Genomic DNA, 27,649 nt, shown 5'->3' on the forward strand with positions numbered 1-27,649 from the left:
GGGCCCCATGCAGCTGCCCGGCCCCCTCCCAACACCCACCCTCCCCGCACCCAGCCCCTCTCTTGTGGGTCATCTGGATGCACCCTTTTTCTGCTTTCAGCTGGGTTGCTGGACACGCTGGGGAGGAGGCACAAGCTTTTGCCCGCATGGCAGGACTTTGTCAGCATTTGTGGGACGGACGACAGCAGGAGGGGTTTAGAGCTCAGCTGGGCCCCTGCCCACGGTAGGCCTGAGCGTGGGGCACCTGCCTGAGCGGGCCCTTGGTGCAGGGGGGCTCCCAGAGCACAGAGCTGGGCCTTCAGGGCTGTCTTCCCTGTGCTGATGAGAGTGATTTATCCTCATTAGCGCTTCCATTTTTATTTTCAGACGTAATCTTCAAGGACTTCCTGGTGGGCCAGTGGTTAAGTCTCTGCACTTCCCCTGCAGAGGGCGTGGGTTTGATCTTGATCCCTCGTTGAGGATCTAAAATTCCATATGCCACACAGAAGACCTAAAATAGAATAAAGTTCTCATGAAAGAAAAAGGTCTATCGCGAATCACACGGGAGCCTCCCGAATCTCTCCAGGCTCCTGGCCCTGCCCCGGTGAGCCTGGAGGCAGAGCTGGGTCCACCTGAGCTGCCGAAGTTCACGGCGGTCCAGGTGGGCCCGTGACACCAGGCAGACGATGAGGGTGCCCGGGACCCAGCTGATGGGTCAGGGAGACACAAGGCCTGGGGAGGCGGGGAGTGCCCAACGGGGTCCCAGTCAGGGCCCTGAGTCAGAACTGGACCTGACTGGTCAGCCGTGGGGCTTGCCTGGAGCAAGTGCAGAGTGGCCGCGGGCTGAGGGGCAGCACCTGGCAGTCCCAGGGCCCTGTGGGCAGGACCCAGCGGCGGATGCTGTATCTCAGCACTGTCCCAGTGACTCTGGGTTTACAGTTTCTGAAGAGAGATGGAGCCAGCTTGCCCAGCGACTCTAATAACAACATAGCTGGTTATTTCGCCAGCAAAAGTGAGTTTCTTCAGCGACTGCGGCCCGGGATATACGAGCAGTGGTGGCCCACACGCAAAGCCAGAGGTCACGGAAGGGGACTTGCTACTCGAGGGAGAAGGGGGAGCTGGGAGGGGCTGTGATAACCAGAGTCCATTGGAGGAGCCGGGGTCCAAAGTAGGGAGGCTTCCGGGGGCTGGGCCTGTGCGGTCTCTGATTGGCTGGGCTGTGGGAAGCAGAGGGAGGCTTCCTTCCTCCTGCCGGATGGGAAGGGGCAAGGCCTTCCTGTTGGGGGTGGAGGGGGTGTGTTCCCACTTGGGGTGACCAACACCGCCCTGAGGGTGGAGAGCTGAGCCTGGAGGCCCGTCCCAACTCCAGCTCGAGCTGTTCCCTTCACTCTACCCAGGCAGGGAGCAAGCCTACAGAGGACGCCAGCACCCTCGTTTCCAAGGTGAGCTCCGACTGCGGAGCGTGAAGACAGGTCACACACATGAGCTCCAGTCTCTGGAGAGTGAAGACATTTCACACACGTGAGCTCTGGTCTGCGATGAGTGAACACAATTCACACACGTGAGCTCCAGTCTGTGATAAAAACAGTTCACATGCGTGAGCTCTGGTCTGTGGCAAATGACACTCCTCAGGTGCCTCGAAAACATGCTTAGTTCTGGAAGAGGCCTGTGGTGTAAGAAGACGCTGTGCCTTGAGAATGACTGAAGTATAGGAAATGCTGCTGTTTCACACGTGAATTAGGAGACTAAGGCCAGGGCACGGAGAAGGCAATGGCACCCCACTCCAGTACTCTTGCCTGGAAAATCCCATGGACGGACGAGCCTGGTAGGCTGCAGTCCATGGGGTCGCTAGGAGTCGGACACGACTGAGCGACTTCACTTTCACTTTTCATGCATTGGAGAAGGAAATGGCAACCCACTCCAGTGTTCTTGCCTGGAGAATCCCAGGGACGGGGGAGCCTGGTGGGCTGCCGTCTATGAGGTCACACAGAGTCAGACACGACTGAAGCAACTTAGCAGCAAGGCCAGGTCAGGACCCGGCCACGGTCGCCCAGGAAATCAGACTGAGATGGGGGAGTGCGCAGACCCCAGTGGCGGCTGGGGGAGGGGCCGCCAGCCCCCCGCAGTCTGTCCGTAAGCTTGTCAGCCCTGCTGGACAGTTTCCAGCCCAGTCCCAGAGGGGTCCTGCCCTGACTAGACCTTGGTGATCTGAGTAGGAAAGGCCACGAAGAGACCCCAGCCCCCACCTTCCCTGGGAGCTGAGGACCGCAGCCCCTGGGGGACAGCATGAGTCACTGGTTCCCAGGTGGGCACCCTGGGTGGGCCCCAGCTCTCAGATAGCGGAGGCGGGCCCTGTGGTGTGCAGGGCCTGGAAGACCCTCCTCTCACCCACCGGGCTTGCTTGGCTGCAGCCAGCGCTGCCTTGCCCTCCGCAGGCAGCCTGCCCTGTCTCACAGGGAGGTGCCCGTGCCATGCGGGTAGGTCAGGCCAGGCCTGCCACCCGCTCCTCGCACCCAGCTCGTCCTGCCCCACCCGGTGCAGACCACTTTCTCCACTCAGGATGAAACAGCGGAAAAGAAAGGCAGCAACCCCTGCCCTCGGTGGAGAGGAGACATGAGGGTCAGAGACGGGGCAGGCTGGCCCGTGACAAGCGCCTGCAGGAGGTGCGGACAGCATGGGGAGGGTTTCCTGCGTGGACACACTGACCCCCCAGAGGCTCATCTGGTCTTTGCGCCTGTGAACAACTTCCTTCTAAACCCTTCATGTTCGCAATCACGGTGATAGTGTTTCCGAGCCCTCGGGCCACCCCGACTCCGCCTGATACTCCCAAAGCCTGAGATGGACCCTGGGGGCGTCCTTGCCACCTGCTCTGCCCACCCTTCCTGGAGGTTCCAGCAAAAGCCTGAGGCGTGGGGTTCAGGGACAGCCCAGCCCCCCGGACGGCAGGGGAGCCCAGGGATGCAGCTGATGGGAAGAGACACCAGGACCAGGAAGCGTGTGTGATGCTCGGCCTTTATTTGCAAGACTGGGGCTGCGTGAGCACAGGGCGTGCCGTGGGGGCCACCCCGTCCCTGGCCTGCCCCTTGGCCCTTGTAGCCTCAGCCCAGGGTCCAGACACCGGCAGGCAGCCAGCCTGCCTGACGCAGCTCCCTGGAGGCAGCCGGCCTTGCCTGCCCCGGCCTCAGTCTGTGGTTCGCTGCAGGAGGTAGCCAGTGGGGGTCTGTGCCCTGGGGGCTTCGAGGAGCACAGAGGCCGCGGTGGGACCCGAGCGCAGTGGGGTACGGTTTTTTGCACAGCGTCGCCGCCTCCTGACACCGGCGAGGGTCGAGCCTGGGTGTGCCCATGTTTCAGATGACGGTCATCTGACCCTGATGGCCAGGGAGGTGGCCAAACAGGCGCCAGGGGCTCTGAGGGCAGGACCTCGGGTCCTCCTCAAGCCGACCCCCACTGTGCTGTCACCCTGTAGGGCCCAGGTTTCACCAGGCCAAGTGCAAAGAGGGCGGGGGCAGTGGTACCCATGGAAGGCATGCCTGGGCACTCGTGGTTTCCATGGTGGGGGGGGGTGCCTGGGGGTGCAGAACGTCAGACAGTGGTGAACCCCAAGACTGGGAAGGTGGATGAGCTATCCTCGAGAGTCTGGGGCGAGGATGCGCAGGCTGGGACGCAGCTGCACTCGTCCACGTGGGTGTAGGTGTGCTGGAAGGCCGTCCCATCGGGGCACTGCATGGTCACCACCTCCTGGTGGGTCCTGGTCTCCTGGCAGCAGGAACAGCTGCACTGCCTGGCCTGTGCCTCCATGGAGTACCTGCAGACGCACAACCTCAGGACCCCCCCTCTTGCCCGGATCACCCGGCTTCCTCCATGGAGTACCTGCAGACGCACAACCTCAGGACCTCCCCTCTTGCCCGGATCACCCGGCTCCTAGTCTCTTGGGGGTCCGGAGACAGTGGCTGGCTCCCTGAGTGCACAGCGCTGCTGGTACTGGCCTGGACAGCGCTCTGGGTCGCTGAGAACCCCAGCTTTCCCCAGCCAGGCCCTGCTCTTTCCCAAACCAGCTCCTCAAACTTGCCGACCGTGGCAGACCTCTCCTCTGGGAACCTGCCCTGGGCCGGCCAGCCAGGTCCAGACCCTTCCTCCTGCCTCTTCTGCCAGGGCTCACAGCTGGCCGTGGCCTGGGTTTCTGGGGGGTGGACTCTGCCACCAGCTCTGCCCTGACAGTCCGGCTCAGGGAAGGTGCTTATTCTGCCTGGCCCCAACGCGGGCAGACCTTCCACTGGTAGCCCTGGTGCTCTGACCCCCGTGGCCCCTCCCAGCTGCCCCAGGCCTGCCCCCAGGGGGTTGGGGAGGCTCAGGGTTTCTGCAGCCCTGCTGGGGGGCCCTTCCCTCTTCCCTGTAGCAAGCTGGGCCCTCCGGCCTCAGCCCCAGCGCAGGGGGTCCCTCTAAAGACAGGGTCACGTGGGGCACCGGCTGGTGACCACGCATGTGTCTGGGGCGGGGGTGGAGGGCACGGGCGGCTCACCGGGACACTTTTGGGCAAGAGCCCTCGCAGAAAGAGACCTTGACGGCGGCCTGGGTGACGCAGCCCCGGTGTCGCAGGACCGTCATGTTGGTGTGGACCTGGCAGGCGTCTGCGCAGAGGAAAGGCAGTGGGGGCACGTCTCCAAGGACCCACGTAACCTCCCGCTCAGGGTGGGGGTTCTGGCTGGGGAGGGCAACTTCGGGAGGAGTCAGTGGGCGGAGCTGACAGCGCTGAGAGGCAGGAAGGGGAGCCCTGACTTACCCGTTTGCACACAATAGTAGCAGCAGCCGATTTTCTTGAGGATGCCCTGCAGGGGGAGGGGCAGAGGCGGGGCTTGAGTGGGCGGGGCTTCGTGGTGGGTGGGCGGGGCCTACTGGGGATGGACTCTGGGAATGAGTGGGTGTGGGCTGTGGTGTGGGCGGGGCTCCTTTGTGGGTAGGCGGGGCCTCTGGTGATGGAATGGGTAGGTGTGATGTGGGCGGGGCTTCTGTGCCAGACACACACCTTGCAGGTGGACACGTCAGGGCAGACCACAGGCATTGGGGTCAGCATAGGGGGTCCGTCCCTGGCCTGGCAGTGGTACTCCGTGCAGTTGTCCACGAGGCTGTTGACCCAGGTCTCGTTGAGCTGGAATGAAAGGGGGAAAATGGTTGGGGGCCGGGCTGGGGATTACCTGGTGGATGAAGAGGAGCTGGTCAGGAGGGTCTCTGCAGGGCAAGGGTCGAGACTGAGTGTCCCCTTACCTGGACCAGCTGACCGTCCGGTGCGAGGCAGGCGGTCTGCACGCACTCCCCACAGCACTGCCCGGCCACCGTGGAGTACTCAAAGCCCTGGGGCAGAGGGGTGGTCACGTCCCACACCTAGCCCTCCTGCTCTCCCACCCACCCTGGGGCCCAGGGCTAGCCTCCTTGGAACCCCCTTTCCTCTGTGAGGCATGCCCCTGCCCAGCCCCCGGGTCCTCTCTTAGCTTCAGCCCTGCTCCCAGCACCTTCTCCACTTCGGCCCTCCAGAACCCTATCCCAGCAGCCTACAGGTCCGCCTCCAGCCCACAGCCCCATACCCCACCCTCCTGCTTCACTCCCTCCTTTTGGGACGGAAAAACCTCCATGAAGGCTGAGCTGGAGGCCCTCCCGGGGGCCCAGGGTCCGGTGATGGGCCTCCCCAGGGGCCTAGCCTGGCCTCACCTGGAGGCAGGTGGTATTACAGGCCTCCTCCTCACACCGCACAGTCAGGTCCTCACTGTCCATGGACAAACAGGTGCACGTGTGGCACGGAGTAACCCCTGGGATGGTCGCACCAACCTGCAGTGGACAGGGTGAGGGGAGGTGACCCTGAGGGGGCACCAGGGCCAGGCCCCCTCCCTGTGCCCGTGAGACCCACAGAGCGGTCTCCTTCCTTTTCACACAGGATCAGAGACATGACCCTGGATGAGTGCAGACTGGGGCAGCCGGGACCCCAGGCCGGTGGGAGGGGCAGTCCTGCCCTGAAACTCTTGCTGGGAGAGCCTGAAGCTAAGCTCCCCGTGGCTCTCAACAGCAGCTGCCTCTGAAGGGCCTGGAGCCTCGACCCATCCGCTGTCATGGCAAGAGGGGCACAGGGGTCCTCAGAGGACGTGCCGAGTCTGGAGCCCACCCCCTGCCCTTTCCCGACTGCCTGGACACGGAGCCCTTACCCCATAGAACGTGCCATTGAAGGTGCACAGCAGAGGCTCTGGAAGGAAAGGGGTTGCTGAGCACCTGCCGGGAGGCACCCAGCCCCAGCCCCACCGTCCCCCGAGCCCGGAGACTCACCGCAGCTGAAGGTGGGGCAACAGTCATCCTCCACCTGGGTGCGGACCAGCTTCTCTCCCAGCCGACATGCAGGGGGGCTCTGGGGGCACGTGCTTGCATTGCAGACTGCGGGAGAGTCAGGGAGCTGCCTGGGTGCCCCTGCCCCCCTCCTCCCGCTACTGTGGTTCCCAGGGTAACACTGCCCCACGCTGGACCAGAGAAGTCCTTTCCACAGGAGTCAGTGGCTCTCTGTGGCCCTTCTGGGCCACGCTGTGTCACCTCCCTGGTCTTCCCCAAGACCCTGCCTGGCACCAGGGACGCCAGAGGCCACCAGCTTCATTTTAGGTGGAGGAGCGAAGAACTGAGAGGCCCCACCTCGGGTCCAGCCTCAGCCCGGCCACGGGACCCCGAGGCGCTCCTGCCCTGCCGGCCAGGTGGCCGGAGCCAGACACCGTGCCACCCACTGCCCACTGGGGTGCAGGCCTCACCACACAGATTCTCCATGCAGCATGGGTTGTCCGCCAGAGGCCTGCTCACGGCCACAAAGCCGGCCCGGCCACATTGCTGTGGCTGGTCTGGGGCCAGGCACTCCACGGGCGTGCACTGCACTGACACAGTGCCGTTGTCACACACGCAGTCCTGGCAGTTGCTGACCCACCGCTCTCCAGGCTGCAACAGACCAGGTCAGGGTCCCCCAGGGCTCCTGGGTGGTGCCCTGGCCTCTGGGGTCGCGTCCAGCAGCAGGTCGGGCCCCGGCCTCCCTGTCCCGGGAGCAGCCTTGAGGCTGACATGGCTCACACCTGGGTGTGCCATACCCACACCCGCCCCACCGCCCGACCCCGGGCAGAGCCGGGGCCCTGGGAGGGGGACCCCTGCCCTCCTTCCGCTCAAGCGAGGAGTCAGGTTGCTGAAGGTGGAGCACTCACGAATTTGGGAAGCCCATCCGGTCCCACACAGGCTGCGAGGCAAGAATGGGGAGAAGGGGGTTAGTGGGAGCACTGGGGTCGGGGCCCAGCCGGCCTGGCCACCCCTCCCCCAATGGAGGCCTCTTCTCCCTGCTTGGGGCAGAAGCCCCTGGAGAGCTTGAGGGGGATCACTTAGGAGGGGACTCAGAAAGGCTCCAGGCCATGCTGCGCTGCTGGCAGGACTGGGCAGGACTGGCCCCAGCCGGGGTTTGCCCGCCCCGGGGCCCCTTCCGCTCTCTGGGGCTGGGTGGGCCTGGCGCAGGGTGCTTACGGCACTCGGGCACACAGATGTCCCTGTGAGAATTGAAGAGGATGTGGCCGTCGGGACAGAAGCAGCCCTCTGCCAGCCCAACGCTCAGCGGGCTCTGGCTCCTGCAAGGCGACAAAGGCAGACTGAGGGGGAGGGCAGTGGGCAGGGTGCAGGCCCAGGGGCAACCTCGGGTCCGGGGTCGGAGGTCGGGTGGGGGAAGGGCACCCCCGAGATTTGGGGTCGGGGTCCTGGAGCCTCGTGGGTCTCCTCCTGGCTCCCCACCAGGTCCTCCAGGCCAGCCTGGGAGGCCCGCTGTCCCCACCATGCTCTCCCTGTCAGCTGGGCTCACCTGGAGTCGCAGGACTCCGGCTGCACAGGGCCACAAGACTTGTACACCTTGGCGGACGGGCAGGTGAGGTCTGGGGGCACACAGACAGGTGTCAGGCAGGCCGAGGAGGCCAGGGCCCCCAGCGGCCACGCCCGACTCACCGCACAGCCCGTGAGTGGCATTGCGCCAGTCAGGGCAGACGCCCCGGGAGCGGCAGAGTTCTGCGTAGGCCTCCAGGCTCTGGCAGAGCACCTTGCGGCCACGGCCGGGCCAGCAGCTGTCACTGACACAGGCGTTGAAGTACGGGCCAGGTGGGATGAGGCTGTGGCACCCGGCGAAGACCCTGCAGGCAGGGCCCATCAGAGGCTGCAGCGGAGGCCCCTCAGGGTGATGGCGCCCCACCACCACCACCCAACCCAGGTGGAGAACTCACGAGCTCAGCATCAGCTCGCAGAGGGGCTCTGGGGGGCACGACGGGTGGATGGCGGGCGTGCTGGTTTCCGGCAAGAGGGGGCTGGTGGTTGGGGGCAGGCCGGTGGGCACCCCGCAGCCCTCCACGCTGCTGTTGGAGACCAGCCAGGACCGGGCCATGTCCCGGCAGGTGCGGGCCGTGGTGCCGTCTGGCCGGCGACATTCATCCCGGCGGTTGTTGGTGCAGGTGCCTGGGGAGGGCGGGGTTCAGGGGGACACACTGGACCGTCGTCGCCGTCCCCCTTCGTCTCCCAACCTCCCCAGCAACTGCTCAGCTATCAAAGAGGGCCTCCCGCCTGGGGCAGGTGCAGGGGCCGGCTGTGCGTCTGGGGTCCCCGGGGGGGGTGCGCCCGTTGCGGTGGTGCCGGCCCCTCGCCACCCCTGCAGGCGTCCTGCAGCCCCGCTCACCGCACTGGCCCTCGGTGTTGTGACTGAAACGGCTGTAGGAGAGCCGGGCCTGGAAGACCCGCCCGTTGAAGGTGATGCCGACACCGACGGCGGGAATATCGACGCGCATCCCGGTGGCCCCGGTCAGGGTCACGATCACGCCGTTCTTGCTGAAGCTCTGCCTCATCCGAGTTTGGTCCAGCAGGATCTGGGGGTGTGACCGGGGGACCATGACACCTGGGCTGTGCTCCCAGGTGCTGGGCCCCCTCCTGGGCACCCGTGCCCCAAAGAGCAGACACCCACCTCAGGCTGGGGTCACGGTCAGTGTGTTGGGTCCCAGGGGCTCTTGGCCTCGGGCACCCCCGTGCTCCTTCCCTGCCCTCTCTGGAGTCACCACACTCGGGACCCCAGGTCCTGGTGTGCCCTCTGTCTTCCCCAAGGCCCCTGAGGCTCTCTGGCAGGGGGACAACGTGATCTCTGTGCACCAGGGTCCCCCTAAACCAGGCCGGGACCGGCCACCGCTGCTCTGCCGCCCGCGCTCACCAGGCTTTCCTCCTGCCCAGCGGCGCTGCTGGTGGTGGAGAGGACGATGTCCACGGACTGGTAGTGGATGCTTAGGGCACGGGGGCAGTGGGCGGTGGCCTCACAGAAGCGGTTGTGCAGCAGGATGCGGAGGTTGCCATGGCGTGGCTGGATCTCGCGCATGAGGACATAGGTGCAGTTGTCCCAGAAGGAGTAGGAGGTGCCATCAAAGGTTTCGTAGTGGGTGTCCCCCCAGCCGCTGCAGACACCTGCAGGCATGGACAGGTCTTACCCAGTGCCACCCGGAGCTACTACTTTGGGGGTCGCTCAGCCCCGGGGGCCTCCGTCCCTCCTTCGGGACACAAGTGGACCCAGTTGGATGGGGGAGCCCCCCAGATGTGCCCACCCAGAGCCTGTGGATGTGACCTCCTTTGGGGGAAGGAGGGTCTCTGCAGCTGTAAGTGAAGGTTCATGGGGGGAGGTCATCCTGGATGACCAGGGGAGCCCTCCATCCAATGACAAGGGCCTTCTAAGAGGGAAGAAGCTGCGTGATGACTGGGTAGAGGCGGGGCCACAGCCCAGGCGCACCCGGGGCCCCAAGTCTGGAGGGCCAGGCAGGACCCCCGTCTTTCAAAGCTTTGGGGATAGCTCGGTCCCTCTGACTCCTTGATCTCTGTCTTCTGGCCTCCAGGACCATGCTGTTTTAAGATGCCTGGCTGGGGGTCATTTGTTTCGGCCGCCCCAGGAGCCCGAGGCCTGTAAGACCACCCACTTCCTCCCGCATGCCGTTCTGCCATGAAAGCTGCTCAGGACCCTCAGGAGGCGACCCCCTCAGAGCTCCTCAGCTTCACCCCTACTCTCCCTGCTCTCAGAAACCCCCAGGTTCCCTTCAGACCGTCAAGCCTGATGGGGATGGGCCCAGCGACCCCAGGCCCAGGGCATGGGGGGCGTGTGCACGTCTCAAACCCCACCAGCCCTCCCCCGACCCGGAACCAAGGGCGGCGCTCACACTCGCACTCGTAGTGGTAGTCACAGCGATGGCTCTGGTTCTGCACCTTCACGGGCAGATGCCCATTCACGCACGTGATGCTGCTCATCGGCCGGGGCCCCAGCAGGGTGACACGGTTGTCACCTTCACAGCGGGCCACCGTACAGTCCTCCAGGAACCAGGACTCGTTCACCTGTGAGACAGCACAGCACCCACAGGGTGGGATGGCAGGACCCCTTCCCACCGCCCCCACCTCAGCCACAGGAACCACCCCCTGCCTGGGGCAGGGCGGCCGCTGCCTCCTGGCTGGGCTTGGACCCTGCGTGCTTTCCTCCAGCCAGAGCAACCCGTGGAGTGGCCACTGAGGGCTGGGGGTGTGCCATCAACCTTGATGGATGCCCCGGGCCCCATGCACACAGAAGGGCCTGGAAGGTCATGGTGGAGGTGGAAGGCACACCTTTCGAGGAGGGATTGTACGATCACAGTCGCTAAGTGGAGTGGTTGGGGGCACAGAGGCTGAGGTCCCTGGGGGTGAGGAGGTGGTGCAGGCGCCCTGGAAGCGGTCAAGGTCACAGCGCTGGTTGCAGATGGCTAAGAAGGGGCAGCCCGCCCCATCTGTCTTGTTGTAGACAATGTCCCCTACAAGGTCAGAGACAACAGGTCAGCCAGGGCAGGGCCAAGGGCATGAGGACACAACCAAGGCAGCCAAATGCCAGGGAGGATTCTGCAGGAGGGGTGATACTTCACGTGCCTGGTAGGAAGAACTTCCCAAAGGCGTGGCAAAGGCAGGGTGTGGTGGGGCCAGGCGAGGTTGTGGGAACAATGGAGGGCATCAGGCTGCCGGAGGTCTCTGAGGACCAGGAGGGAGTAGTGGGTGGAGACCCAGGAGTAGTCGATATGGGAGAGGTCAACAGGTGACCTGTGGGTGAGTAACTGGACAAGTCTGGCTTGGTGGTCATGGGTGAGGACCTCGGGAAGGCAGAGGGACTAGAGATGGACACCCTCTCGGTGGTCGCCATGGAGGAGGGTCCAGTCACACTCGTGGGGGTGGAGGTCCTCTCGGTGGTCGCCATGGAGGAGGGTCCAGTCACACTTGTGGGGGTGGAGAACCCCTCTGTGGTCACTGTGGAGGAAGGTCCTGTCACACTGGTGGGGGTGGAGGTCCTCTCAGTGGTCGCTGTGGAAGAGGGTCCAGTCACACTTGTGGGGGTGGAGACACCCTCTGTGGTCACTGTGGAGGAAGGTCCTGTCACACTGGTGGGGGTGAAGGTCCTCTCAGTGGTCGCTGTGGAAGAGGGTCTAGTCACACTCGTGGGGGTGGAGACCCCCTCTGTAGTCACTGTGGAGGAGAGTCCTGTCACACTGGTGGGGGTGGAGGTCCTCTCAGTGGTCGCTGTGGAAGAGGGTCCAGTCACACTCGTGGGGGTGGAGACACCCTCTGTGGTCACTGTGGAGGAAGGTCCTGTCACACTGGTGGGGGTGGAGGTCCTCTCAGTGGTCCCTGTGGAAGAGGGTCCAGTCACACTCGTGGGGGTGGAGACCCCCTCTGTGGTCACTGTGAAGGAAGGTCCTGTCACACTGGTGGGGGTGGAGGTCCTCTCAGTGGTCGCTGTGGAAGAGGGTCCAGTCACACTCGTGGGGGTGGAGACCCCCTCTGTAGTCACTGTGGAGGAGAGTCCTGTCACACTGGTGGGGGTGGAGACCTTCTCCGTGGTCGCTGTGGAGGAGGGACCTGTCACACTGGTGGGGGTGGAGGTCCTCTCCATGGTCACCGTGGAAGATGGTCCTGTGACACTGGTGTGGGTGGAGGTTCTCTCCGTGGTCACGGTAGAGGAGGATCCTGGCACACTGGTGGGGGTGGAGACCCTCTCAGTGGTCGCTGTGGAGGAGGGTCCAGTCACACTCAGGGGTGTGGAGACCCCCTCTGTGGTCACTGTGGAGGAAGGTCCTGTCACACTCGTGGGGGTGGAGGTCCTCTCAGTGGTCGCTGTGGAAGAGGGTCCAGTCACACTCGTGGGGGTGGAGACACCCTCTGTGGTCACTGTGGAGGAAGGTCCTGTCACACTGGTGGGGGTGGAGGTCCTCTCAGTGGTCGCTGTGGAAGAGGGTCCAGTCACACTCGTGGGGGTGGAGACACCCTCTGTGGTCACTGTGGAGGAAGGTCCTGTCACACTGGTGGGGGTGGAGACCTTCTCCATGGTCACCGTGGAAGAGGGTCCTGTGACACTGGTGTGGGTGGAGGTTCTCTCCGTGGTTGCGGTAAAGGAGGATCCTGGCACACTGGTGGGAGTGGAGGTCCTCTCAGTGATCACTGTGGAAGAGGGTCCAGTCACACTCGTGGGGGTGGAGACCCCCTCTGTGGTCACTGTGGAGGAAGGTCCTGTCACACTGGTGGGGGTGGAGACCTTCTCCATGGTCACCGTGTAAGAGGGTCCTGTGACACTGGTGTGGGTGGAGGTTCTCTCCGTGGTTGCGGTAAAGGAGGATCCTGGCACACTGGTGGGAGTGGAGACCCTCTCAGTGGTCGCTGTGGAAGAGGGTCCAGTCACACTCGTGGGGGTGGAGACCCCCTCTGTGGTCACTGTGGAGGAAGGTCCTGTCACACTCGTGGGGGTGGAGGTCCTCTCAGTGGTCGCTGTGGAAGAGGGTCCAGTCACACTCGTGGGGGTGGAGACCCCCTCTGTGGTCACTGTGGAGGAAGGTCCTGTCACACTGGTGGGGGTGGAGGTCCTCTCAGTGGTCGCTGTGGAAGAGGGTCCAGTCACACTCGTGGGGGTGGAGACCCCCTCTGTGGTCACTGTGGAGGAAGGTCCTGTCACACTGGTGGGGGTGGAGGTCCTCTCAGTGGTCGCTGTGGAAGAGGGTCCAGTCACACTCGTGGGGGTGGAGACCCCCTCTGTGGTCACTGTGGAGGAAGGTCCTGTCACACTGGTGGGGGTGGAGACCTTCTCCGTCGTCGCTGTGGAGGAGGGACCTGTCACACTGGTGGGGGTGGAGGTCCTCTCCATGGTCACCGTGGAAGATGGTCCTGTGACACTGGTGTGGGTGGAGGTTCTCTCCGTGGTCACGGTAGAGGAGGATCCTGGCACACTGGTGGGGGTGGAGACCCTCTCAGTGGTCGCTGTGGAGGAGGGTCCAGTCACACTCGTGGGGGTGGAGGTCCTCTCAGTGGTCACCATGGAGGAGAGTCCTGTCACACTCGTGGGGGTAGAGACCCTCTCCGTGGTTGCTGTGGAGGAGGGACCTGTCACACTGGTGCGGGTGGAGGTCCTCTCGGTGGTCACCATGGAGGAGGGTCCTGTCACACTGGTGGAGGTGGAGACTGCTGCTGAGGTCACCGTGGAGGAGGGTCCTGGCATGCTTGTTGGGGTGTAGACCCTCTCGGTGGTCGCTATGGAGGAGGGACCCGTCACACTGGTGGCGGTGGAGACCCTCTCAGTGATCACTGTGGAGGAGGGTCCTGGCACACTCGTGGGGGTGGACACCCTCTCGGTGGTCACCGTGGAGGAGGGTCCTGGCACACTTGTTGGGGTGGACACCCTCTCGGTGGTCACCGTGGAGGTGGGTCCTGGCACACTCGTGGGGGTGGAGACCCTCTCTGTGGTCGCTGTGGAGGAGGGTCCTGTCACACTGGTGGGGGTGGAGGTCCTCTCAGTGGTCGCTGTGGAAGAGGGTCCAGTCACACTCGTGGGGGTGGAGACCCCCTCTGTGGTCACTGTGGAGGAAGGTCCTGTCACACTCGTGGGGGTGGAGGTCCTCTCAGTGGTCACCATGGAGGAGGGTCCTGTCACACTGGTGGAGGTGGAGACTGCTGCTGAGGTCACTCTGGAGGAGGATCCTGGCACGCTTGTTGGGGTGTAGACCCTCTCGGTGGTCGCTATGGAGGAGGGACCCGTCACACTGGTGGGGGTGGAGACCCTCTCAGTGATCACTGGGGAGGAGGGTCCTGGCACACTCGTGGGGGTGGACACCCTCTCGGTGGTCACCGTGGAGGAGGGTCCTGGCACACTTGTGGGGGTGGAGACCCTCTCGGTGGTCACCGTGGAGGAGGGTCCCATCACACTTGTGGGGGTGGAGACCCTCTCAGTGGTCGCTGTGGAGGAAGATCCTGTCACACTGGTGGGGGTGGAGGTCCTCTCAGTGGTCGCTGTGGAAGAGGGTCCAGTCACACTCGTGGGGGTGGAGACCCCCTCTGTGGTCACTGTGGAGGAAGGTCCTGTCACACTGGTGGGGGTGGAGGTCCTCTCAGTGGTCGCTGTGGAAGAGGGTCCAGTCACACTCGTGGGGGTGGAGACCCCCTCTGTGGTCACTGTGGAGGAAGGTCCTGTCACACTGGTGGGAGTGGAGACCTTCTCCGTGGTCACCGTGGAAGAGGGTCCTGTGACACTGGTGGAGGTGGAGGTCCTCTCCATGGTCACCGTGGAAGAGGGTACTGTGACACTGGTGTGGGTGGAGGTTCTCTCCGTGGTCGCGGTAGAGGAGGATCCTGGCACACTGGTGGGGGTGGAGACCCTCTCAGTGGTCGCTGTGGAGGAGGGTCCAGTCACACTCGTGGGGGTGGAGGTCCTCTCGGTGGTTGCTGTGGAGGAGGGTCCTGGGACACTCGTGGGGGTGGAGGTCCTCTCAGTGGTCACCATGGAGGAGAGTCCTGTCACACTCGTGGGGGTAGAGACCCTCTCCGTGGTTGCTGTGGAGGAGGGACCTGTCACACTGGTGCGGGTGGAGGTCCTCTCGGTGGTCACCATGGAGGAGGGTCCTGTCACACTGGTGGAGGTGGAGACTGCTGCTGAGGTCACCGTGGAGGAGGGTCCTGGCATGCTTGTTGGGGTGTAGACCCTCTCGGTGGTCGCTATGGAAGAGGGACCCGTCACACTGGTGGGGGTGGAGGTCCTCTCAGTGGTCGCTGTGGAAGAGGGTCCTGTCACACTCGTGGGGGTGGAGACCGCCTCTGTGGTCACTGTGGAGGAAGGTCCTGTCACACTCGTGGGGGTGGAGGTCCTCTCAGTGGTCTCTGTGGAAGAGGGTCCAGTCACACTCGTGGGGGTGGAGAACCTCTCAGTGGTCACTGTGGAGGAGGGTTCTGGCACACTCGTTGGGGTGGACACCCTCTCAGTGGTCACGGTGGAGGAGGGTCCTGGCACACTCATGGGGGTGGAGACCCTCTCGGTGGTCACCATGGAGGAGGGTCCCATCACACTTGTGGGGGTGGAGGTCCTCTCAGTGGTCGCTGTGGAGGAGGGTCCTGTCACACTCGTGGGGGTAGAGACCCTCTCCGTGGTTGCTGTGGAGGACGGACCTGTCACACTCGTGGGGGTGGAGGTCCTCTCAGTGGTCGCTGTGGAAGAGGGTCCTGTCACACTCGTGGGGGTGGAGACCCCCTCTGTGGTCACTGTGGAGGAAGGTCCTGTCACACTGGTGGGGGTGGAGGTCCTCTCAGTGGTCGCTGTGGAAGAGGGTCCAGTCACACTCGTGGGGGTGGAGACCTTCTCAGTGGTCGCTGTGGAGGAAGGTCCTGTCACACTGGTGGGGGTGGAGGTCCTCTCAGTGGTCACTGTGGAAGAGGGTCCAGTCACACTCGTGGGGGTGGAGACCCCCTCTATGGTCACTGTGGAGGAAGGTCCTGTCACACTCGTGGGGGTGGAGGTCCTCTCAGTGGTCACCATGGAGGAGGGTCCTGTCACACTGGTGGAGGTGGAGACTGCTGCTGAGGTCACTCTGGAGGAGGATCCTGGCACGCTTGTTGGGGTGTAGACCCTCTCGGTGGTCGCTATGGAGGAGGGACCCGTCACACTGGTGGCGGTGGAGACCCTCTCAGTGATCACTGTGGAGGAGGGTCCTGGCACACTCGTGGGGGTGGACACCCTCTCGGTGGTCACCGTGGAGGAGGGTCCTGGCACACTTGTTGGGGTGGACACCCTCTCGGTGGTCACCGTGGAGGTGGGTCCTGGCACACTCGTGGGGGTGGAGACCCTCTCTGTGGTCGCTGTGGAGGAGGGTCCTGTCACACTGGTGGAAGTGGAGGTCCTCTTGGTGGTCACCATGGAGGAGGGCCCAGTCACACTGGTGGGGGTGGAGGTCCTCTCAGTGGTCGCTGTGGAAGAGGGTCCTGTCACACTCGTGGGGGTGGAGACCCCCTCTGTGGTCACTGTGGAGGAAGGTCCTGTCACACTCGTGCGGGTGGAGGTCCTCTCAGTGGTCGCTGTGGAAGAGGGTCCAGTCACACTCGTGGGGGTGGAGACCCTCTCAGTGGTCGCTGTGGAGGAAGGTCCTGTCACACTGGTGGGGGTGGAGGTCCTCTCAGTGGTCGCTGTGGAAGAGGGTCCAGTCACACTCGTGGGGGTGGAGACCCCCTCTGTGGTCACTGTGGAGGAAGGTCCTGTCACACTGGTGGGGGTGGAGGTCCTCTCAGTGGTCGCTGTGGAAGAGGGTCTAGTCACACTCGTGGGGGTGGAGACCCCCTCTGTGGTCACTGTGGAGGAGAGTCCTGTCACACTGGTGGGGGTGGAGACCTTCTCCGTGGTCGCTGTGGAGGAGGGACCTGTCACACTGGTGGGGGTGGAGGTCCTCTCCATGGTCACCGTGGAAGATGGTCCTGTGACACTGGTGTGGGTGGAGGTTCTCTCCGTGGTCACGGTAGAGGAGGATCCTGGCACACTGGTGGGGGTGGAGACCCTCTCAGTGGTCGCTGTGGAGGAGGGTCCAGTCACACTCGTGGGGGTGGAGACCTTCTCAGTGGTCGCTGTGGAGGAAGGTCCTGTCACACTGGTGGGGGTGGAGGTCCTCTCAGTGGTCGCTGTGGAAGAGGGTCCAGTCACACTCGTGGGGCTGGAGACCTTCTCAGTGGTCGCTGTGGAGGAAGGTCCTGTCACACTGGTGGGGGTGGAGGTCCTCTCAGTGGTCACCATGGAGGAGGGTCCTGTCACACTGGTGGAGGTGGAGACTGCTGCTGAGGTCACTCTGGAGGAGGATCCTGGCACGCTTGTTGGGGTGTAGACCCTCTCGGTGGTCGCTATGGAGGAGGGACCCGTCACACTGGTGGCGGTGGAGACCCTCTCAGTGATCACTGTGGAGGAGGGTCCTGGCACACTCGTGGGGGTGGACACCCTCTCGGTGGTCACCGTGGAGGAGGGTCCTGGCACACTTGTTGGGGTGGACACCCTCTCGGTGGTCACCGTGGAGGTGGGTCCTGGCACACTCGTGGGGGTGGAGACCCTCTCTGTGGTCGCTGTGGAGGAGGGTCCTGTCACACTGGTGGAAGTGGAGGTCCTCTTGGTGGTCACCATGGAGGAGGGCCCAGTCACACTGGTGCGGGTGGAGACCCTCTTCGTGGTCGCCTTGGAGGAGGGTCCCGTCACACTTGTGGTTGTGGAGACCACCCCTGAGGTCACCATGGAGGAGGGTCCTGGCAAACTCATTGGGGTGGAAACCCTCTCAGTGGTCACCGTGGAGGAAGGTCCTGTCACACTCGTGGGGATGGAGACCCTCCCTGTGGTCACTGTGGAGGACAGTCCTGTCTCACTGGTGGGGGTGGAGGTGGTGATGGCCGTGCTGGGGCAGTAGCTCTTGTCACAGCAGAGCAAGCGGATCTGGTAGTTCAAGCACATCTGGCCACTCTGGTCCTGGTTCCGGCACACCAGGCCCACCTCTAGCTGGCACAGTACTACCTGGCCCAGGTCCGGCAGGGGGATGTCCGGCAGCTCCTCAGCCCGACACTCCAGCTTCAGAGGCTGCTCACAGATAGCCCCACCGGCTGCCTGGATGTTAGCATAGGTCTCATAGTCCCCCCCATAAGCCCCTGGCATTGGGTAGCTCTTGTCCATCCAGTCTGTCCAGGCACACCGACGTTCACAGGTGGTGGACTCAGTCCCTGGGGACGTGGGGACCAAGGTGGTCCCAGAGGTGTGGGTCTTTGGGGAGGACAAAGTGGCCATAGAGGTGGTGGTGGTGGTGGGGCCCAGGGTAGTGCCCAGTGAGGAGGTGCTGGGCTCAGGCCCCGGAGGGGATAGGGAGGTGCTGGTGCCCACCCCTGTGTGGGAGGTAGCCTGGCCTGTGCTGAGTGTGGTGACTGGGGGTCTGGTCGTGGTCTCAGAGGGCCTGGTGGGGAGCTCTGTGATTTGTGTCATGCCCTTGGAGGTTGTGGGTGGCAGGAATTGGGTGTGGGTGGTGGCCCTGGTAGTGGGCATCACTGGGCTGGGGGGCAGGTTGGTCACAGAGGTGGACTCAAGAATGTGGGAAGTCACCACAGTGACTGTGGAGGGGGCACCAGTCAAAGTTGGCTTCGGGGTCATGGGCAGGACCTTGGAGGAAGAGAATGGGGGCCAGGTCGTGGTGGAGGTTGGGGGCCATGGCCCTGTTGCTGTGGAGCTGCCAGGGGGCAGGGAAGTGGACCGGAGGCCTGGGGTGGCTGTGGTGGGGCAGTGTCGGACATCATCACAGCAGTAAACACGGATGTTGTAGTTGAAGCACATGGTGAAAGGCCCTCTCTGGTCCTCGTTCCTGCACACCAACCCTGTTTCCAGGCTGCAGTTGAGCACCTGCCCGATCTGGTCGATGCTGACTTCAGGGTAGTTCTCTGCCCGGCATTCAATCTTCTCTGGGTCCTGGCACATTTTGCCACCTGCAGCTCGGATATTGTCGTAGGTCTCTATGTCTCCACCCATAACCCCTGAGGTGGGGAAGTCCACATCAAACCACTCTGTCCACTTGCACTTGGGTTGACAGCTGGTCGTGCCCTGGCTGGTGGTGGCCCCAGTGGTGGCCGTAGTGGGGGCTGGGGTGCTGGTCTCGGGCTGCTGGGTGGATCGGGTGTATGTTGTGCTCAGTGCTATTTCTGTTGGCAGCCGAGCTGTGGAGGTTTGAGTTGTTGCCAACACCGAGGTGGGCCCCTGGGAGGTTTTCTGAGTCAGGAGGACCGACGTGGCTGTCCCCGGGGAGGTGGACCCTGTGGATCCTGGCAGAGATGTGGGGTGTGTGCCTGTGTGGCCTGGACTGGAGGCTGTCACTTGGGTCGTGAGTCGCGTGGAAAGGGCAGGCACTGGTGTGGCACTGCTGGCAGGGGACCCGGTAACCACTGTGCTCCCCGTCTGTGTTCTGGTCTGTGTGGGTGTTGGCACAGCAGTGGAGGTGGTGCTGGAGGCAGCAGAGGCAGTGGGGACTGTGCCAGTGGAGATGGCGGCAGTGGGCACTGTAGCAGTGACAACCGCAGCAGTGGGAGCTGTGGCATTGGAGGTGGCAGCTATAGAGATGGTGGCAGTAGAGGTGGTGGCCGAGGGCACTGTTGCTGTGGTGGCCATGGGCACTGACGCTGTGGTGGCCGTGGGCACTGTAGCACTGGTGGCTGTGGGCACTGTAGCTGTGCTGGTGGTGGCTGTGGTGGCTGTGGGCACTGTAGCTATGGTGGTGGTGGCTGTGGGCACTGTGGCAGTGGTGGTGGTAGCCGTGGGCACTGCGGCAGTGGTGGCCGTGGGCACTATAGCTGTGGTGGTGGTGGCCATGGGCACTTCAGCAGTGGTAGCAGTGCCAGCAGTGGCTGTGTAAGTGGTGGCCATGGGAACTGTAGTAGTGGCTGTGGAGGAGGTGGCCATGGGCACTGTAGCCGTGGTTGCTGTGGGCACTGTAGCTGTGGTGGTGGTGGCTGTGGTGGCCGTGGGCACTGTAGCTGTGGTGGCAGTGGCCGTGGGCACTGTAGCTATGGTTGCTGTGGGCACTGTAGCTGTGGTGGTGGTGGCTGTGGTGGCCGTGGGCACTGTGGCAGTGGTGGCCGTGGGCACTGTAGCTGTGGTGGTGGTGGCCGTGGGCACTGTGGCAGTGGTGGCTGTGGGCACTGTAGCTGTGGTGGCCATGGGCACTGTAGTTGTAGTGGCCGTGGGCACTGTAGCTATGGTGGCAGTGGTTGCTGTGGGCACTGTAGCTGAGGTGGTGGTGGCTGGGGTGGCCGTGGGCACTGTAGCTGTGGCAGCAGTGGCTGTGGAGGCGGTGGCCGTGGCCGTGGGGGATGTGGTGGCCGTGGGCAGCGTGCAGTGGTTGTACTCACAGCACAGCACACGCATCCTGTAGTTGTAGCACATCTTGAACAGGCCCAGTTGCTCGTCGTTCCTGCAGACCAGGCCCAAGCGGATGTCACAGTGCACTTGCTGGCCCACCTGCTCCGGTGTCAGGCCAGGGTAGTTCTCAGCCTCACACTCTATCTCTTGAGGCTGCTTGCACACAGCCCCACCTGCACCCCTGATCTTCTCATAGGTCTCGAAGTCTCCACCACCCTCCTCATACTTGGGGTAGTCCACGTCAAACCACTCTGTCCACTTGCACTTGGGTTGACAGCTGGTCGTGCCCTGGCTGGTGGTGGCCCCAGTGGTGGCCGTAGTGGGGGCTGGGGTGCTGGTCTCGGGGTGCTGGGTGGATGGGGTGCGTGTTGTACTCAGTGCTGTTTCTGTTGGCGGCCAAGCTGTGGAGGTTTGAGTCGTTGCCGACACCGAGGTGGGCCCCTGGGAGGTTTTCTGAGTCGGGAGGACCGACATGGCTGTCCCCGGGGAGGTGGACCCTGTGGATCCTGGCGGAGATGTGGGGTGTGTGCCTGTCTGGCCTGGACTCGAGGCCGTCACTTGGGTCGTGAGTCGCGTGGAAAGGGCAGGCACTGGTGTGGCACTGCTGGCAGGGGACCCGGTAACCACTGTGCTCCCCGTCTGTGTTCTGGTCTGTGTGGGTGTTGGCACAGCAGTGGAGGTGGTGCTGGAGGCAGCAGAGGCAGTGGGGACTGTGCCAGTGGAGATGGCGGCAGTGGGCACTGTAGCAGTGACAACCGCGGCAGTGGGGGCTGTGGCATTGGAGGTGGCAGCTGTAGAGATGGTGGCAGTAGAGGTGGTGGCCGAGGGCACTGTTGCTGTGGTGGCCATGGGCACTGACGCTGTGGTGGCTGTGGGCACTGTAGCAGTGGTGGCTGTGGGCACTGTAGCTGTGCTGGTGGTGGCTGTGGTGGCTGTGGGCACTGTAGCTATGGTGGTGGTGGCTGTGGGCACTGTGGCAGTGGTGGCCGTGGGCACTATAGCTGTGGTGGTGGTGGCCATGGGCACTTCAGCAGTGGTAGCAGTGGCAGCACTGGCTGTGGAGGAGGTGGCCGTGGGCACTGTAGCCGTGGTTGCTGTGGGCACTGTAGCTGTGGTGGTGGTGGCTGTGGGCACTGTAGCAGTGGTGGCTGTGGGCACTGTAGCAGTGGTGGCTGTGGGCACTGTAGCTGTGCTGGTGGCAGCTGTGCGCACTGTGGCAGTGGTGGTGGTAGCCGTGGGCACTGCGGCAGTGGTGGCCGTGGGCACTATAGCTGTGGTGGTGGTGGCCATGGGCACTTCAGCAGTGGTAGCAGTGCCAGCAGTGGCTGTGTAAGTGGTGGCCATGGGAACTGTAGTAGTGGATGTGGAGGAGGTGGCCGTGGGCACTGTGGCAGTGGTGGCCGTGGGCACTGTAGCTGTGGTGGTGGTGGCTGTGGGCACTGTAGCAGTGGTGGCTGTGGGCACTGTAGCAGTGGTGGCTGTGGGCACTGTAGCTGTGGTGGTGGTGACTGTGGTGGCCGTGGGCACTGTGGCAGTGGTGGCTGTGGGCATTGTAGCTGTGGTGGCCATGGGCACTGTAGTTGTGGTAGCCGTGGGCACTGTAGCTATGGTGGCAGTGGTTGCTGTGGGCACTGTAGCTGAGGTGGTGGTGGCTGGGGTGGCCGTGGGCACTGTGGCAGTGGTGGCCGTGGGCACTGTAGCTGTGGTGGTGGTGGCCGTGGTGGCCGTGGGCACTGTAGCTGTGCCAGCAGTGGCTGTGGAGGCGGTGGCCGTGGCCGTGGGGGATGTGGTGGCCGTGGGCAGCGTGCAGTGGTTGTACTCACAGCACAGCACACGCATCCTGTAGTTGTAGCACATCTTGAACAGGCCCAGTTGCTCGTCGTTCCTGCAGACCAGGCCCAAGTGGACATCGCAGTGCACTCGCTGGCCCACCTGCTCCGGTGTCAGTCCAGGGTAGTTCTCAGCCTCACACTCTATCTCTTGAGGCTGCTTGCACACAGCCCCACCCGCACCCCTGATCTTCTCATAGGTCTCAAAGTCTCCACCACCCTCCTCGTACTTGGGGTAGTCCACGTCAAACCACTCTGTCCACTTGCACCTGGGTTGACAGCTGGTCATGCCCTGGCTGGTGGTGGCCCCAGTGGTGGCCGTAGTGGGGGCTGGGGTGCTGGTCTCGGGGTGCTGGGTGGATGGGGTGCGTGTTGTGCTCACTGCTGTTTCTGTCGGCGGCCGAGCTGTGGACGTTTGAGTCGTTGCCGACACCGAGGTGGGCCCCTGGGAGGTTTTCCGAGTCGGGAGGACCGACGTGGCTGTCCCCGGGGAGGTGGACCCTGTGGATCCTGGTGGAGATGTGGGGTGTGTGCCTGTGTGGCCTGAACTTGAGGCCGTCACTTGGGTCGTGAGTTGCGTGGAAAGGGCAGGCACTGGTGTGGCACTGCTGGCAGGGGACCCGGTAACCACTGTGCTCCCTGTTTGTGTTCTGGTCTGTGTGGGTGTTGGCACAGCAGTGGAGGTGGTGCTGGAGGCAGCAGAGGCAGTGGGGACTGTGCCAGTGGAGATGGCGGCAGTGGGCACTGTAGCAGTGACAACCGTGGCAGTGGGAGCTGTGGCATTGGAGGTGGCAGCTGTAGAGATGGTGGCAATGGCGGTGGTGGCCATGGGCACTGTGGCAGTGGCTGTAGAGATGGTGGCCATGGGCACTGTAGCTGTGGTGGCAGTGGCCATGGTCACTGTGGCAGTGGTGGGCGTGCGTACTGTGGCTGTGGTGGTGGTGGTGGCCGTGGGCACTGTGGCAGTGGTGGCTGTGGGCACTGAAGCAGTGGTGGTGGTGGTAGCCATGGACACTGTAGCTGTGGTGGCCGTGGGTACTGTTGCAGTGGTGGCCGTGGGCACGGTGGCAGTTGTAGCAGTAACAGCAGTGGCTGTGGAGGTGGTTGCTGTGGGCACTGTAGATGTGGGGGCAGTGACAGTGGTGGCAGTGGCTATGGAGGCGGTGGTTGTGGGCACTGTGGCAGTGGTGGCACTGGGCACTGTAGCACTCGTGGCCGTGGCGGTGGGCACTGTGGCAGTAGTAGCTGTGGGCACTGTGGCAGTGGTGGTGGTTGCCGTGGGCACTGTAGCAGTGGGGGCGGTGGTAGTGGTGCCAGGGGCTGTGGAGGGGGTGGCAATGGACACTGTCACAGTGGTGGCATTCTCAGTGGGCACTGTGGCAGTGGTAGTGGTGGCTATGGGCACTGTAGTAGTGGCTGTGGAGGTGGTGGGCACTGTAGCAGTGCTTGTGGAAGGGGTGGCCATGGGCACTGTAGCCATGGTGGCTGTGGGCATTGTGGCAGTGGAGGTGGTGGCCGTGGGCACTGTAACCATGGTTGCTGTGGGCGCTGTAGCTGTTGTGGTGGTGGCCATGGTGGCCGTGGGCACTGTAGCTGTGGTGGCAGTGGCCGTGGGCAGCGTGCAGTGGTTGTACTCACAGCACAGCACACGCATCCTGTAGTTGTAGCACATCTTGAACAGGCCCAGTTGCTCGTCGTTCCTGCAGACCAGGCCGAAGTGGACATCGCAGTGCACTCGCTGGCCCACCTGCTCCGGTGTCAGGCCAGGGTAGTTCTCAGCCTCACACTCTATCTCTTGAGGCTGCTTGCACACAGCCCCACCTGCACCCCTGATCTTCTCATAGGTCTCGAAGTCTCCTCCGCCCTCCTCATACTTGGGGTAGTCCACGTCAAACCACTCTGTCCACTTGCACTTGGGTTGACAGCTGGTCATGCCCTGGCTGGTGGTGGCCCCAGTGGTGGCCGTAGTGGGGGCTGGGGTGCTGGTCTCGGGGTGCTGGGTGGATGGGGTGTATGTTGTGCTCACTGCTGTTTCTGTTGGCAGCCGAGCTGTGGAGGTTTGAGTCGTTGCCGACACCGAGGTGGGCCCCTGGGAGGTTTTCCGAGTCGGGAGGACCGACATGGCTGTCCCCGGGGAGGTGGACCCTGTGGATCCTGGCGGAGATGTGGGGTGTGTGCCTGTCTGGCCTGGACTCAAGGCCGTCACTCGGGTCGTGAGTCGCGTGGAAAGGGCAGGCACTGGTGTGGCACTGCTGGCAGGGGACCCGGTAACCACTGTGCTCCCCGTCTGTGTTCTGGTCTGTGTGGGTGTTGGCACAGCAGTGGAGGTGGTGCTGGAGGCAGCAGAGGCAGTGGGGACTGTGCCAGTGGAGATGGCCGCAGTGGGCACTGTAGCAGTGACAACCGCGGCAGTGGGAGCTGTGGCATTGGAGGTGGCAGCTGTAGAGATGGTGGCGGTGGTGGTGGTGGCCGTGGGCACTGTGGCAGTTGTAGCAGTAACAGCAGTGGCTGTGGAGGTGGTGGCCGTGGGCACTGTAGTTGTGGTGGCAGTGGCCGTAGTGGCTCTAGGCACTATGGCTGTGCTGGTGGCAGCCATGGGCACCGTAGCAGTGGTGGCCTTGGGCACTGTAGCTGTGGTAGCAGTGGTAGCAGTGGCTGTGGAGGTGGTGGCCCTGGGCACTGTAGCTGTGGTGGTGGTGGCCGTGGTGGCTGTGGGCACTGTGGCTGTGGTGGTGGTTTCCGTGGGCACTGTGGCAGTGGTGGCTGTGGGCACTGTAGCTGTGGTGGCTGTGGGCACTGTGGCAGTGGCTGTGGAGGTGGTGGCCATGGGCACTGTGGCTGTAGTAGCCGTGGGCACTGTAGCTGTGGTGGCAGTGCCAGTAGTGGTAGCAGTGGCAGCAGTGGCTGTGGAGGCGGTGGCCGTGGACACTGTCTCAGTGGTGGCAGTCACAGTAGGCACTGTCGAAGTGGTTGCTGTGGGCACTGTAGATGTGGGGGCAGTGACAGTGGTGGCAGTGGCTATGGAGGCGGTGGTTGTGGGCACTGCGGCAGTGGTGGCACTGGGCACTGTAGCACTCATGGCAGTGGCAGTGGGCACTGTGGCAGTAGTAGCTGTGGGCACTGTAGCAGTGGTGGCCGTGGGCACTGTAGCAGTGGGGGCGGTGGTAGTGGTGCCAGGGGCTGTGGAGGGGGTGGCAATGGACACTGTCACAGTGGTGGCATTCTCAGTGGGCACTGTGGCAGTGGTGGTGGTGGCTATCGGCACTGTAGTAGTGGCTGTGGAGGTGGTGGCCGTGGGCACTGTGGCCGTGGTTGCTGTGGGCACTGTAGCTGAGGTGGTGGTGGCTGGGGTGGCCGTGGGCACTGTAGCTGTGGCAGCAGTGGCTGTGGAGGCGGTGGCCGTGGCCGTGGGGGACGTGGTGGCCGTGGGCAGCGTGCAGTGGTTGTACTCACAGCACAGCACACGCATCCTGTAGTTGTAGCACATCTTGAACAGGCCCAGTTGCTCGTCGTTCCTGCAGACCAGGCCGAAGTGGACATCGCAGTGCACTCGCTGGCCCACCTGCTCCGGTGTCAGGCCAGGGTAGTTCTCAGCCTCACACTCTATCTCCTGGGGCTGCTTGCACACGGCCCCACCCGCACCCCTGATCTTCTCATAGGTCTCGAAGTCTCCTCCGCCCTCCTCATACTTGGGGTAGTCCACATCAAACCACTCTGTCCACTTGCACTTGGGTTGACAGCTGGTCGTGCCCTGGCTGGTGGTGGCCCCAGTGGTGGCCGTAGTGGGGGCTGGGGTGCTGGTCTCGGGGTGCTGGGTGGATGGGGTGTGTGTTGTACTCAGTGATGTTTCTGTTGGCGGCCAAGCTGTGGAGGTTTGAGTCGTTGCCGACACCGAGGTGGGCCCCTGGGAGGTTTTCCGAGTCGGGAGGACCGATGTGGCTGTCCCCGGGGAGGTGGACCCTGTGGATCCTGGCGGAGATGTGGGGTGTGTGCCTGTCTGGCCTGGACTCAAGGCCGTCACTTGGGTCGTGAGTCGCGTGGAAAGGGCAGGCACTGGTGTGGCACTGCTGGCAGGGGACCCGGTAACCACTGTGCTCCCCGTCTGTGTTCTGGTCTGTGTGGGTGTTGGCACAGCAGTGGAGGTGGTGCTGGAGGCAGCAGAGGCAGTGGGGACTGTGCCAGTGGAGATGGCGGCAGTGGGCACTGTAGCAGTGACAACCGCGGCAGTGGGAGCTGTGGCATTGGAGGTGGCAGCTGTAGAGATGGTGGCGGTGGTGCTGGTGGCCGTGGGCACTGTCACTGTGGTGGCCGTGGGCACTGTAACAGTGGTGGTGGCCGTGGGCACTGTAGGTGTGCGGGCAGTGGCAGTGGTGGCAGTGGCTATGGAGGAGGTGGTCATGGGCACTGTGGCAGTGGTAGCAGTGGCAGCAGTGGCTGTGGAGGCAGTGGCCGTGGGCACTGCAGCTGTGGTGGCTGTGGGCACTGTGGCTGTGGGCACTGTAGCTGTGGTGGCTGTGGGCACTGTGGCTGTGGGCACTGCAGCTGTGGTGGCTGTGGGCACTGTGGCTGTGGGCACTGTAGCTGTGGTGGCTGTGGGCACTGTGGCTGTGGGCACTGTAGCTGTGGTGGCTGTGGGCACTGTGGCAGTGGCTGTGGAAGTGGTGGCTGCGGGCACTGTAATAGTGGCTGTGGAGGTGGTGGCCGTGGGCACTGTAGCAGTGGTGGTCGTGGGCACTGCAGCAGTGGTAGCAGTGCCAGCAGTGGCTGTGGAGGCGGTGGCCGTGGCCGTGGGGGACGTGGTGGCCGTGGGCAGCGTGCAGTGGTTGTACTCACAGCACAGCACACGCATCCTGTAGTTGTAGCACATCTTGAACAGGCCCAGTTGCTCGTCGTTCCTGCAGACCAGGCCGAAGCGGACGTCGCAGTGCACCTGCTGGCCCACCTGCTCCGGTGTCAGGCCAGGGTAGTTCTCAGCCTCACACTCTATCTCCTGGGGCTGCTTGCACACGGCCCCACCCGCACCCCTGATCTTCTCATAGGTCTCTAAGTCCCCGCCGCCCTCCTCGTACTTGGGGTAGTCCACGTCGAACCACTCTGTCCAGTGACAGTGAGGCTCACAGGTGGTGGTGGCCGGGAACACAGAGCTGCTGCCCTCTGGGGTCGTGTTTGTGGTCAGCTTGGTGGATGGGGACTGCGAGGTGGTCACTGCCATGGTTGGGTGGGTGGTTCCTGTGGTGGGCGTGGTCTGGGAGGATGGAGGCTGGCTGGTGCCACAGGGCACATAGTCGCAGCAGAGGACCCTCAGCTTGTAGTTGAGACAGAGTGGGGGGCTCTGCTCACTGTTGAAGCAAGTCAAGCCCTTGTCCCGGCTGCACTCCACCTTCTGGCCCAGCTCCTCCAGGGGTATGCCTGGGAGTAGCTGCGCCTGGCACTCAATGTCCACGGGGGCCAGGCAGACCTGGTAGCCCCTCTGCCTCAGGTTCTCGAATGTTTCAAAATCTCCCCCGCTCATGCCTGGCTCTGGATGGCCTCCGTCATACCAGTCGGACCAGTGGCAGACCTTCCGCACACACACAGTGGACGGGGTGGGGACCAAGCC

General features: G+C 63.6%; 1 protein-coding gene across 1 annotated transcript in view; it reads right to left on the reverse strand.

Moving 5' to 3' along the window:
• Positions 1-2,974: 2,974 nt before the first annotated feature.
• The window catches only part of MUC5B (mucin 5B, oligomeric mucus/gel-forming), a 40,958-nt gene continuing 16,283 nt past the window's right edge, over positions 2,975-27,649 (reverse strand). The window contains exons 35-53 of the mRNA XM_059883159.1: positions 10,930-27,648; positions 10,636-10,838; positions 10,200-10,371; positions 9,212-9,459; positions 8,690-8,876; positions 8,244-8,472; positions 7,972-8,153; positions 7,832-7,901; positions 7,504-7,604; positions 7,194-7,225; positions 6,756-6,936; positions 6,289-6,393; positions 6,171-6,208; positions 5,683-5,799; positions 5,242-5,328; positions 5,003-5,125; positions 4,760-4,805; positions 4,499-4,607; positions 2,975-3,784 (exon numbers count right to left, since the gene is read on the reverse strand). Of these exons, the coding sequence (XP_059739142.1) occupies positions 3,562-3,784; positions 4,499-4,607; positions 4,760-4,805; positions 5,003-5,125; positions 5,242-5,328; positions 5,683-5,799; positions 6,171-6,208; positions 6,289-6,393; positions 6,756-6,936; positions 7,194-7,225; positions 7,504-7,604; positions 7,832-7,901; positions 7,972-8,153; positions 8,244-8,472; positions 8,690-8,876; positions 9,212-9,459; positions 10,200-10,371; positions 10,636-10,838; positions 10,930-27,648 (19,172 nt within the window). The 3' untranslated portion in view covers positions 2,975-3,561. The remainder of the gene's footprint in view (positions 3,785-4,498; positions 4,608-4,759; positions 4,806-5,002; positions 5,126-5,241; positions 5,329-5,682; positions 5,800-6,170; positions 6,209-6,288; positions 6,394-6,755; positions 6,937-7,193; positions 7,226-7,503; positions 7,605-7,831; positions 7,902-7,971; positions 8,154-8,243; positions 8,473-8,689; positions 8,877-9,211; positions 9,460-10,199; positions 10,372-10,635; positions 10,839-10,929; position 27,649) is intronic.

Source organism: Bos taurus, chromosome 29 (genome assembly GCF_002263795.3).
Source record: "Bos taurus isolate L1 Dominette 01449 registration number 42190680 breed Hereford chromosome 29, ARS-UCD2.0, whole genome shotgun sequence".
NCBI classification, from domain to species: domain Eukaryota; kingdom Metazoa; phylum Chordata; class Mammalia; order Artiodactyla; family Bovidae; genus Bos; species Bos taurus.